This window comes from Opisthorchis viverrini (assembly GCF_000715545.1).
Source record: "Opisthorchis viverrini unplaced genomic scaffold opera_v5_66, whole genome shotgun sequence".
Lineage (NCBI taxonomy): Eukaryota > Metazoa > Platyhelminthes > Trematoda > Opisthorchiida > Opisthorchiidae > Opisthorchis > Opisthorchis viverrini.
In genome coordinates, this window is record NW_008751723.1 from 1,106,675 (window position 1) to 1,118,707 (window position 12,033).

The window sequence follows — 12,033 nt, forward strand, 5'->3', positions numbered from 1 at the left end:
AAACGCGTCTCGCGATGCTTGATCTCTTTCCCCTGGGGTACCGTCGCCTCCGAGGGGACCTAATTCTTACGTACGCCCTGTTTGAACAAAGCTTGGCAAACATGTTTTTTACCGTTGACCCAGCAAACACCCGGTGGGGGCACAGTAAGAAAATTTTCAAGCTCAGAGCATTAGACAAAATTTTTTCTCATTTCCGGTAGTAGCTGCGTGGAATGACCTTCCTCCGACGGTTGTCCACGCTCCTTCTAGAACACAATTTAAAGCACTGTTAGACATTTATTTATGCAAATCTCCGTGATGGCAAGCATACTGTCCTGCGCGGAGAACACAAAGAGCAATGCTACACCATTTTTTCACTTGTGCCTTTCAGGTGAACGACAGCCACTGACCGACGAGAACAAAACCGACCCGGGAAACTTGGGCAAAACCATCGATCCTGTGTATTAATTCGTGAATCCGTGAGAACCAAACAGCCAATCACGTCGCAGTTCCCATTTCGTGCCGGTTGCTAATGCGGCGTCCAGAAGGCACTCGGATTTCCAATTTGTTGTTCCTGTGTATAGTTTAAATAGGACGTGATCTACGTGGGTTTTTGGCTGACGGCTAGACGCACACCCAAAATTTCCCTTAAACCGTGGTTCGAAGGAGGAAAACTTTAACATAAAGTTACAACATTTGATGGTAATTTTTCAGGCGTATGAGATCTTCCCAAACGACCGCAGTTTTGTTGATTGTTGTTTAAAACTACTCAATCCCCACGATATTCAAGGCCCGCGATATTCGTATTTTAATACCTGCTATGACTGAGCACGTGAATGCGGAGGATGATTTTGTGAAGAATTTAGCTCGTTAAAGTTTTTTCTCAATCGTTGAACTTCAAGTCGCTTTGAAAGTGTACCAGGCGAAACATTTTGTTGTTTTCGTCTGCATGAACGCCAAAAGGAGCAACAATTCACTACTTTTGTATGAAAAAGCCTTCTACCGTTGCAGCAGACATCCCTGCAGACGAAGCCGAATCCGCGGAACTCGTCGCACCTAGTAAGTTCATGGATAATTGTGTGTACGCGGTAGCACACTTACTGATTGTCCGGCAAGGCTCCACGTTCTCCGGTAACGTGACTGCTTGAGGGTTACTTCCTACTACCTGGAGCACAACCATCCACGCAGCAAGTTTTTGACAGGCTCCTCGTCAACCGGCGACTGACAAATGATGAATTAAAGGAGTGTTCTACCCTTTTGAAATACGGTGCTCCGTTTTCGGAGATTCGGCAGTACGTCGCCGACCACTTTGGAAAGGTACTCACTATCAAGGATGTGCGTAACTATCGCGTCAAATGTCGACCCCCACTGTTAAGTAGGCCGTTGATTACCTTCTAGTCGGTTCCTTAGACGACATGTCGTCCATCATAGCCAAGTTTCGAGTGTGCGGTCTCGTGCTGCTGTTGGAATCAGAGGGTGGCAGATACCCAGTAAACACGTCACCGTGGCATCACCGATGGCAAGTGGAGGGTCACCTGTGCTTTTCTCGAACGTAGCAGATGGCACTCTTTAGACGTTTTCCGGACGTTGTAAACGTTGATGCTACACACGGTACTAACAGTCTTGGGTAAATAATTTTAGAGCCCCTGATGTTCGCTGTTAAGGTACAAGCTTTACACATTCCCGATGACGGATGGCATGGGTGTCGGTCGACCCGTAATGTATACCTTTGTCGAAAGCGACCATTTTGCGTCACTGCGCAAGTTGGGATGCTGCTGGGTGGACGCTATGAAGTTAAAACGTTCGTCATGGACAAGATGACTTCGCAGATGCGGGCTGCCGAAGCTGTATTAGGCCGCGAGATAATGCTGTGCAATTTCCACGCAGGGCAAGCCATCCGGAAACACGTAAGTTTTATTGCTTTGGTGTAACTTCTGCAGACAATTTCCAACCGCAGTCGGCACATATTTCACCGCATGATTCGCTTTGATAATGCAGCGGAGTAAGTAACTATGCACCAAACAATCGCGTAGATTTCGGTACGATTTACAAATCCTGAGGAGAACAGATCCCAGTTTTGTCTCTTGTTTGACTGCCCCCTGGCTCCACATCACTCATCATGCACAACGTGGTTTGGTACATTTAGGGAATGTGACCAACAACCGCCTAGAGAACACGAACGGGCGTTTGAAGAGGTGCGTGCCTTACTCAGATGGCCTGGAGCATGCCGTCCAGAAGGTCGCTCATCACAGCGAATGGATAATGCGCGAATATGAAGTGCACACCACTTATTATTGTGACCGCCGAGAAATTCGGGGAGTGAAACTCGAATGCCTCAAATGCCGAATCAATGAAGCCATGGCAATCCGCAACGACCACACATTTATCCGTGATCCCACTAAAGGGAATTATGAACCACTAGGTAAGCAAACGAATAAAATTACATTACATCCAAACGCTTTAATGCTGTTCCCGAAGATTAATTGCTTGCCCGTTTTTCGTTTCAGAATTCTTGTCCCGTGAAGTGGATCTTAAGAAAATGAAAAACGGAGCGACTACCAATTAAGCTTATAGCAGTGATGCCAATGAATAAAATGCAATTTGCCAATGGTGTTTTCGTAAATTAATGGCGGGCGCATTATCAACGCGTGGAGTTATGCGTATGGAGCGCCGTTGTTGGCCATTGTATTACGTTGCCGTGCATAGGTGAGGCCTCATAATCTGCACCGCGAATAGCAGTTACGCTAAGTAGTCGAGATGAGCGATAGCGCATTGTTTCGGGTAATGGAGGGAGTGGTCGAGGGGGTACAATCAAGAGTAGGAGTTGGGAGTGAGCTGTCAAATTGGGTAGTGATTGCAGTTTGACAGGTGATGACAACCATTGATCGTTGGGTCAGTCTATTATGTGTTGCCGGGGCATTATGGTAGGCTACGAGTATGTGCAGTTACCATAGGTAGCCACCGTAGGTTACGTCGACTACAGTTGTGATGTTTACTGAAGGTAGCAAACATAAACGGTATCGAGTAAGTATGAGTATGGCGATAAATAGCTAGGTTAGGTGACTTCGAGTACAGTTGTGAGTATAACAGGGTGTCAGATGTGGCTATCACTCATAGCTGAGGCCTTATTTTTACCGGTCGGCACATATATTGCACCGATGTTTACTGTAGCTAGCGAGGACAAGCGGTATCGCGTATAGTTAGGGGTATAAAAGACCGTTACTGGTCACAGCTGCAGTCTCATTATCAACGTTGCACATAAACGCGGGCCTAGCAGTTACAACAGGTATTCGAGGTGAGTGAAAACTAGTAGAGATACGAGTACAAGGGGCCGTCGTCGCTCATTGGATTGGGCTGCCGCACATATGTGGGGAACCGTAATTAGCGTCGCACATAGACACGGATCCAGCAGCTACAATAGGCAGTCGAAAGGAGAAACAACGGCTACCGTCATCGTGGTGAGCGCTTTATGGTGATAACCACCTATAGAACGTCATAGTTGTAATAGGAAGGACGCTCACAGCTATCACGTTACACTGTATTATCTACAAGGTAGTTATGTATATCTGGGAAAGGGGATCATCCACAGATGTCCCTCGCACTACCACTGCAAGTTTGTGCTGTTATCTAACTTTATTAAACTTAATGGAACATGAAAGCCATGGGGAAAGTGTGTTGTGAGCAGGTTCACCAAACAAAAATACCCCATTTGTTAAATCTGAGGTGTCTAAAGCAAACAAACGCCTGCGACTGATCCTATAGGGTGGCATTTGCATTAAGATGTTATTTTATTCTTCAGGAACACCGAAGAACGCCAAAACATGTTAAAGTGCGATTTCGTGTTTTATGTCGCCTCACCCGACAAAAAATGTAAATCGGCGATGATCAATGACCTTGACATTTCGCTCACTTAAACAAATTGCTACGTGCAACATGTCACGGGAAGGTGCAAATTGACTAGACTAACTCCCCATTAAAATAGCAACTTCGAAAGCCCTATAGTTTCGGCGAACTCAATTTGGGTGTGAATTGCCTGCGGCGGGTTTTTGAGCCGGTTTTGGTGTTAGTGTACCGTGTCCGTCGGTGGTTCTTCTGCGTAAAATACTACTTTGGGAGTATCAGACCGATGAACGAATGAAGCCAGTGCAGTATTACGGAAGGAATAACTGGCCCACGACAGTTGAGCTGATCGCATTTAGTATGTTACGCTGGACTGGCCGCGCGCTTCGCATGATAACCGACTGACTCTCTGGGAGAACCGAGTTCGTGAAACCATTGGGCGGAGGGAGTGAAAACGAGCCAGAGGTGACCAAGCAATGGTCTGTCAGCTAAGCAACGTCGGTTATTACCTCCTGGTTGATTGAAAACTCCGAGGTGATGCACAGTAGCTTGGAGAGAACGGCAGGGATCACCCGATCGAGATGTCGTAAATGCATAGCCCCCGTCTGACCCTAATGAAAAGTCCACTGCCACTTGAATTACAGGATCCTGCATCCGCCAGTAAGCGATACTAGCTACTGCCTCCAGTACGTAGCTGTCCAGTCCCACTTTTCAGGACCATCGGTGGACAGGAATGTGGCGGTTGTAACCACTAAAATCGTTTCCACTATTTAAAGCCGATGAGTTTGACGAGCTCCATCCCACGTTCACACCGTACAGGTTACACTGTTTCGGCCATGTGATTCGCTCAGCCCTCAGAATTGTATTCGCCCAACCATTTGCTAGGTAGGAGCCACCCGATGTCAGCGAGTTTTTAATCTGGCAACGAAGTGTGAAATGCATATGTTCGGTTGTAAGAACTGCCTACATGTCGCGCACGATGAACGCGTAACAGGCAGATTGGGAAGGTGCTCCTCCGGACTTCTGTCCATATTGAGGCGTGATGTCGAACAGTATCTCTAACCGTTGATGTGTCCTATCCTGGGCTGCCCACCAACGGAGACGTCAATAACGAGCGCGGCTAAGGTTGCTGATAATCGTTTGCACATCCCTATCCGAAAAGAGCTTTCAGGTGGGGTTGGTTGGCTGACATATGGAGCATTTAGCCAAGCGAATGCAACCGTAAAAAATGGTTCAGCTGTAACATCCCTCAGGTGCCTAGCTGCCATGCAACCCGAAGGAAGCACGAGGGCTGGGATACTGCCAGGTTGCCCAAGCCTAGATAGGGAGGTCGAGAGGCAGAGCTCGGGTTCGAATCACGGACCTTCCGGTCGGTAAATTTGCACTCTAACCACTTGAGGCTACTTGCCCCAGCGAATGGAACAAACGGAGAGTTAATCTATCATGGGTTAGTTATTCTTACAGAAAATCTTTCGACGTACTTCAGAATTACTGATCCGGTGTTCCCATTAGGCTTAGACCATACTTCAGGAACATTTTAATTGAAACGCCGAAGTTTTTTAAATCCTCAGCGCGCGGCGACCAGGTTTTTAACCCATATAAGACTAAGGAGCGCACAATAGGATGGTAAGCTGGATGCTTGATGGATAAACTGATGTCAGGTCTGCGTCACATACAATAAAGGTTCACAGAAGCTACTCCGGTCTTCCAGATCTGGATGGAAATATCATTTTTGGCTAGGCCACCAGTTCCGATATAGCTGCCGGGTAGAGGAATTCGTCCACTACCCCATCGGCTTATCCGCAAGTGTGGGGTCCGGGTTCGAGCTCACCCAGTCTTACAGTCACACTTCACATTTCAGGTTTGAAACGCATACCGAACCGCGAGGCAGAATAATTTGGGTTTTTTTTACTATCACCCGTATTGTGCTAGCATCAGACCCAAAAGTAGTTATGTCTGAGTTCGCGATATCAGTGATCGAAAAGCAGCCTTGCCCGACAACACTTGATGTGGTAGGCTCCTTCCGCTGGCAGGGCAGCTGGGTTCCGAAAAAGCGCTACAACTGAACGATGTTTTTATGGTAGTTCTCCGAAGACGGTGAATTGGTGTGCTGCTTGCGAGCTTGTGAGGGTCCGAAGGAAAGCGAATTGTCATGTGCTCGCACAATGGCGCGATCGAAATTAAGTTGTGTATCCCATAAGGAACATTGGTCTTGAAGTGTGACCACCGCTGACCGATAGGCACGTGATCTTATCGGGTCAGCGGTTGACTTTCAGTCAGTTACACTGCGTTTATTTTGAAAATTTATGCTGGCCAAGAACAGTTGGTGGTCAGCGCACAACCGGGGGGGGGGGGTCGCCCTCTGTTGTCTATACGGCAAACACTAGCTCTGGAGTGACCGTCCAGATATGATTCCAAGGAGTTCAGACGACCTACTTGGACATTCATATCGTCTGCAAGAAAGATACTGACAGTTTTTCTTGGTTGAATAACGGGCCCGGATAAATATCAACAGCAAGTGTCCTCGGTGTCCGAACCGCAGTCCGTCGAGGCACATGCCGACACTGCAAACAGGCACCGTTTTTCATGTTGAACTTAATCGAACTGGATAACCGAACGATGCAAAGAGGACCGTTCAGCTGAATTTAGTCCGTTCAGCTCTGGAACTCAGTGCAACGCCTACTCCACAAATGACTTTTCAGAATGGTGTGGATTACAAATAAATGGGAGCTAACCGAAGTAGACGCTGTTTGCGCTATCAGTTTCTTTTCAGGTTGTCTGACTGACCGCCTGTTGAATTTAATGTTTTGAGTAAATTTTGTGGTTGTACGGGGAAGAAGCATCAGTGTCAAAAGTGATGGTGGGTTTTAGGCCCGACCTTTTCTAACCCGTCCTCCCTCAAATATAGACAGCGTTGCTACTCTCATGATTATGGACATGCTGGTCATCTGGAGAAAACAATTTACTACCTTCCCACTCATCACAAATAGCAGTACGACTTTACCGTCGTAATACGACTACTTGTAGCACGGTGCCTCGATACTCTTGGTCTAACCGCTTCCCTTCGGTCTTCCTAGCATAGTTGTGGAACGTAGTACCAGCCCGTGGGATCATTACCGCGTCAAAGTCCGATATCCACTCCAGAGTTGCAGCTGGAGATCGAGACAAGGTCTGAAAGCCACAACTAGTAAGCCCAGTCGGTTAGGTCTGTCGCCTTTCTTAGTGGAGGCCACGGTACTGAACACACCAGTGTTTGGTGCCACTGACAAACGGTTTAATCAACCAGCCCTTGGCGCTCCTGTGCCGAAGCGGTTATCGTGGGTACAGTGTTTATGGGTGAAAAACTAATCTGTGCTGTGTTCTTTGACCGGTCGGGAGGTGGGGGATTTACTTTTGGGTTATTCTCATGTTTTTATGGGACTACTGAATATGGGGTAGAATATCCTAGGAGTTCAGCTTAGTCTCTGGTCACTGACGAATCGGGAGGAATGGGTCGAAAGGCGAGTATCAGTGTCCAAGGTAAAACAAGTGTCCCATTGCTCATATATCACGAGCCATTGCCTATCTTACTTTTACTTCCTAACCTACCTTGTTACAAAATATTCGTTTAGCGCAAAGATGTTTTCAGGTGAACCGTACCGGATTGACGTTCGTTGCGTGCTTTGTGTGATACAGATTCCGTTGTGCTACTGGATTAGCACAATATCTTTGTTAGTTAATTTCTTAGCTACACGAGAAGTGCCTTGTCATCCTCGGAGTAAAGTACCCAGGTATCTTCTTCAATTTCGCCTAAGAATGTACTTCTGATCTTATTACCGTTCAGCTGTAGCACCCTTTCGGTGCCTAGCTGCCATGCCACCCGAAGGAAGCAAGAGGGTTGGGATACTGCCAGGTTGCCCAAGCCTAGATAAGGGAAGTCGAAACGCAGAGGTCTGATTCGAAACACGGATCTTCCGGTCAGTAACTTCGCGCTCTAAACACTGAGTCATCTTATTGCTACCTGTTCAGCAAAAGTTTCCGCTTTAGTCTTCATGTGTCCTTAACCGGGCATGTGTATGCCTTAACATCACGTGAAACCCTACATTATGCGTACCGTTTCTGTAGGATTTTCGACCGTTACTTTGTGTGCTCGAGTATTTGGTGCTTGCCCGTTTTCCTTATCCGATAGCTCGATCAGTGCTGCTACACAACCGATTTGAAAACGATCTTATTGGTTATCTGCACGTCGTTTACCAATGACTTCTTTTCTTCGGCGGAATCCAAATCCCAGTAGGCTACATCTAAAGCCGCAGGTTAGTTGTAATAAATTCAATTTTAGGTCTCTTCAGGCAATTCATATCAACAAGGCGATTACAGACAAGGATGTGCCACCAAAAGTGAAGCATGTTAGAGCCATCATCTTAGCAACTTTTGAAGAACATTCCTCCAAATTTTTCTACACTTTGACCTCAGATCGTCCACTTTCTTCCAGTCCAGTTTTATGCTGGAAGTTCCTGTACATAGTTTATAAACTCCTCCGCTCCGGACATTCTGAAGTAAGTTTCATTGACGGGATTGATGTATCATCGTTTTAATCGCTCTCTAGTGCATCGGGGATGGAATTCGAAATGCCTCAAAGCTTTGGCAGCTTCAAGCTTCATGGGTAAATATAAGATTTTTATGTCTTTATCAACCGCCGGTTTAGCAAGCTCAACGAATCAGCCATAGCTACCCACTCGCTCAATTTTTTCGACTTCTAATTGGACGTCTGAAGTTGCATAGAAAAGTCTGTATTACTTTTGGGCACGTTCACCCATTATCACCTCTTGTAGTATTCGATATTACCGGGCAATCTTGAACTTACGGTTCGAGACAAAAGCACAGCACTCCAGGCCATACCAGATCACTTGTGAGTTTTTTTGTAGACTTCATTACAGTATCATCAAGCCCGCTGCAGCGGCAATAAGTACGGTTGCCTGAGCACCATGATTTCATTAATGCATCATGACTTTCCTTCTTTACCATGTTTACCCAATCAGCTTTGGTCACAAGCCAAAGAATGCCGAGGTTATCGAGAGGCTGCAGGCTGAAAATACGAGCCTCGTTTTACGTGACCATGCTAAGCCCTCATAACATATGGAGTTCTCTATCTTGCACTCCTGTATTACCAAGTCGTCTAGCGTATTCTTTTGAGAGCCAAAACATTCCTTTTTGTATAGACAACATCTTTGACGTCCCAAAATTTGCCGTTCTAAAAGTTTGATCAAACAACCTCTTTTTGGTGCCTGTTACAACTCCAACGTCTCCCGGGAAACACACTAATGGTAAGATCGCACGCAAAACATCACAATGCTATTTTCCCTCATGGCTGAGAATGTCAAGCGAATTCGGTCATTACGACCACATACTAATACGAGTGGGTTGCAAATCACTTTTGGGATTTTTCTCATCACACTTCAGAGATCGAGGCCGGTTCCGCCAAAAGTCAAAGGACTCCGCTGCTGCGGGTCCATCTTTCGGAATCGGTTATCGGTAGGATTTTCAGTTTTACCTTTTTAATGAGAGCCTTCCGTGCAACCCGATTTGGTTTAAAATGAATACCATTCGCAAGTTCGTGCGCGTGTCTCTGTAGCTGAGGTTGGAACGTCGGGTGTCGTTGGGTCACGCAATCACTCAGCATTATCCGTAATTTACGTCTACAGTAATATGATGGCACCGTGTCCAATCGATTACTAGAAGTTTGTCAATAACAATCTCATGGAAGACAATTGTTCAGTCGCAATATTCTTTCCCTGTGATTAAAGAAACCAAGATTGTTCTTGGATGGGTGAATGCGCCGAGCTATCCGGATTTACCCCACCACTGCATGCATTCCAGTTCAAAAGCTTCATAACAAAGAAGAATGGAGCATGGCAACACAACGAAATCTACGATGGGGTAATTGGCTCCTCTGTAGTGACCTTATATGTGAGAATTGTGCCTATGGTATGTTTGCAAGTCAACGACTAAGATTCAGACATGGTTTCCATGTTTTTTTTTCGTCTATTTTCCGTCCGACTTTGGTTGTATGTTTCTAAAATCATGCTAAGGAGGAAGTATTTTGTTATATCCTAGATCGTTTTTAGATGACAAGATACTAATCTCCCCATTTCTATTTTCATACGTATATTGACGATCAAGGGAAGAAGGCCCTTCGCTGAGAAGACATTAGCAAATACGAACTAAGCAGTTACAAGCCATTAGACAGGAATGTGACCATCTCATATGAACATAGTCTTTAAAAACTGAACATTGGCACTCGTCCTCTTGAATACTCCTGGATACTCATTGACTGTCACACAATAGCAAACGAACACTGCAAAGCAGTTCCACAATTTCCGTAATAAACTTCACCTCCCATCAGATGCGGGGCGGAGCTTGGACACCAAACCATAGACTACTCGTGTGCTATTTTTACAACGGTAGTTGGTGCGCCTTTGTCTTTTTGCATTTCATAATACCCATAGCGAATTGGAACATGGAAAATCAACCTGTTACGAAAACAGCAGCCGTTGTCAAGCCAGCTCAAGTCGCACGGAGGCCAAATCAACTTGGATTTCAAAAACCGGGGGTTCTGTCCGGAATTCTACCACACTATTTACAAACATCTAGGGAAATACATACGACAGTTACCTAGAAGGAGCGCTGCCCATAAGATTGCTGTAAACTCTTCGACAACTCATGACCGATTTCGTCCCTCTTCGGGTTCAGCAAGTCAGCGTAGTCTCCGAAATATCTGTCAGTTTTGTGTTCTGCTAGAACTGAAATTATGGCGAAAACTAACTTCGTTTTAACGGAAGACTCAATTGGATTCCAGATGGATCATAAACGGGAAATCCTCTGTTAAAACCAAATGAGTTTGCGAAATAGTGCATTTCGCGAACTGCGCACACGATTTCGGTCCAAGCAAAACATAAAGTTAACGGGAATTCCGGGGATTTCACTTACCTGATGAGCTCTTCGAAGGGTGAAACCGGTCGTTGGCTGTCGAAGAGTTTTCAGCAACCTTATGTCCCTTCAGGTAAATATACCGCGACATCTCGAATGTGGTACCAACCTAAACACAACGCGACCTTTTTACGACACATTCAGTGTAAGCATATCATAAACATGAGATCCAGTTGTCTCCCGTTAAGATCAGCCTATTCTGCGGGCGAGTTTATTTATCAGAAAACAACTTTCGATTCGTGCTATGTAAATAGGAAGTTCAAAAATAGGTAAGAATGGTGCAGTGCCGACATCCGCATTGTAGGCGAGTAGAACCGAAGCTGGAAGCGTAAATTTTGGGCCGTCGCATATATGGGACCACTCTGACGGTCCTGAATGCTGTGGTGTGAATACCCTGGTCTATCGTGATTGGGCATATCAGATATCAAAGATTCCCGCTTAGAAAAATGAGGATATTTTGACAAACATGCTTCCAGTAAGTTCTTTTCGATCCGCGCAAATCCGAAAATGCATAAAACAATCCACAAAACAAGGGTGCAATAGATTTTACCTGTCGCCAAATCATGAAGTTGAGGACAGTCTACATTTGTCTCTATTAAGGAGAAGGGCTGAACTTGTTAAATGTTGCTCACTGGAGCCGGTTGTCTTCACTCTCATAAATAACCGTGCGTAGTGTATTCTTTTATTCAATTTATTCAACCGCGCAATAGCAGGCGATCCAGCGGATCAACATGTTTTTTGCACCGAGAGGCTCATTATTACTTCAGGTTGAAGGACGTCAGATGTTTAAACAGGGAATTGTGTTCCAAGGAGTTTCATGCTTTCCGTTCAGTACGTCTATCAATCTTTTAATGGAGGACTCATATATTACTTTAGCTGCAGCAACTGGGACATTAGAAGAGCAGTTGCATTAACACACCGCATGCGCAAGCATGCCATTTTCGGATTGGCCGTCCTCGTCAGAATATGTGTGAAGGCCGTCACGAAGAGACTGGACCTTACCAGTCTCTCATCCAGGTTGGTCAATGGTTAGAGGTCTGACGAACACAGTCTCCTGGCCCTCCAGGTTGGGGGTTGGAACATGTGGCGACTTTTTCCGTAGAAATGGTAATGCATTTGCATTTCCCGCCAAACACCGCTGCCTTGCGGTTAGGCTTTTGAGCCAAAGGCTTTGGTTGAGGACCCTAATCGTCCTCCTGTCTAGGTGTGGGCGCCCTGGCAGTATCCCAGCCCTCGTACAACAATGAC

The 12,033-nt window shown here is 45.9% G+C and overlaps 2 protein-coding genes across 2 annotated transcripts in view; one reads left to right on the plus strand and one right to left on the minus strand.

The window, feature by feature from the left end:
- Window positions 1-2,187: 2,187 nt before the first annotated feature.
- T265_04200 (hypothetical protein) overlaps window positions 2,188-12,033 on the minus strand; it is a gene marked incomplete at both ends in the record, with an annotated part of 15,173 nt that continues 5,327 nt past the window's right edge. The window contains one exon of the mRNA XM_009168882.1: window positions 2,188-2,397. Coding sequence (XP_009167146.1) covers window positions 2,188-2,397 — 210 coding nt within the window. The remainder of the gene's footprint in view (window positions 2,398-12,033) is intronic.
- T265_04201 (hypothetical protein) overlaps window positions 8,055-12,033 on the plus strand; it is a gene marked incomplete at both ends in the record, with an annotated part of 53,070 nt that continues 49,091 nt past the window's right edge. The window contains 5 exons of the mRNA XM_009168883.1: window positions 8,055-8,111; window positions 8,148-8,354; window positions 8,405-8,461; window positions 8,504-8,584; window positions 8,631-8,707. Of these exons, the coding sequence (XP_009167147.1) occupies window positions 8,055-8,111; window positions 8,148-8,354; window positions 8,405-8,461; window positions 8,504-8,584; window positions 8,631-8,707 (479 nt within the window). The remainder of the gene's footprint in view (window positions 8,112-8,147; window positions 8,355-8,404; window positions 8,462-8,503; window positions 8,585-8,630; window positions 8,708-12,033) is intronic.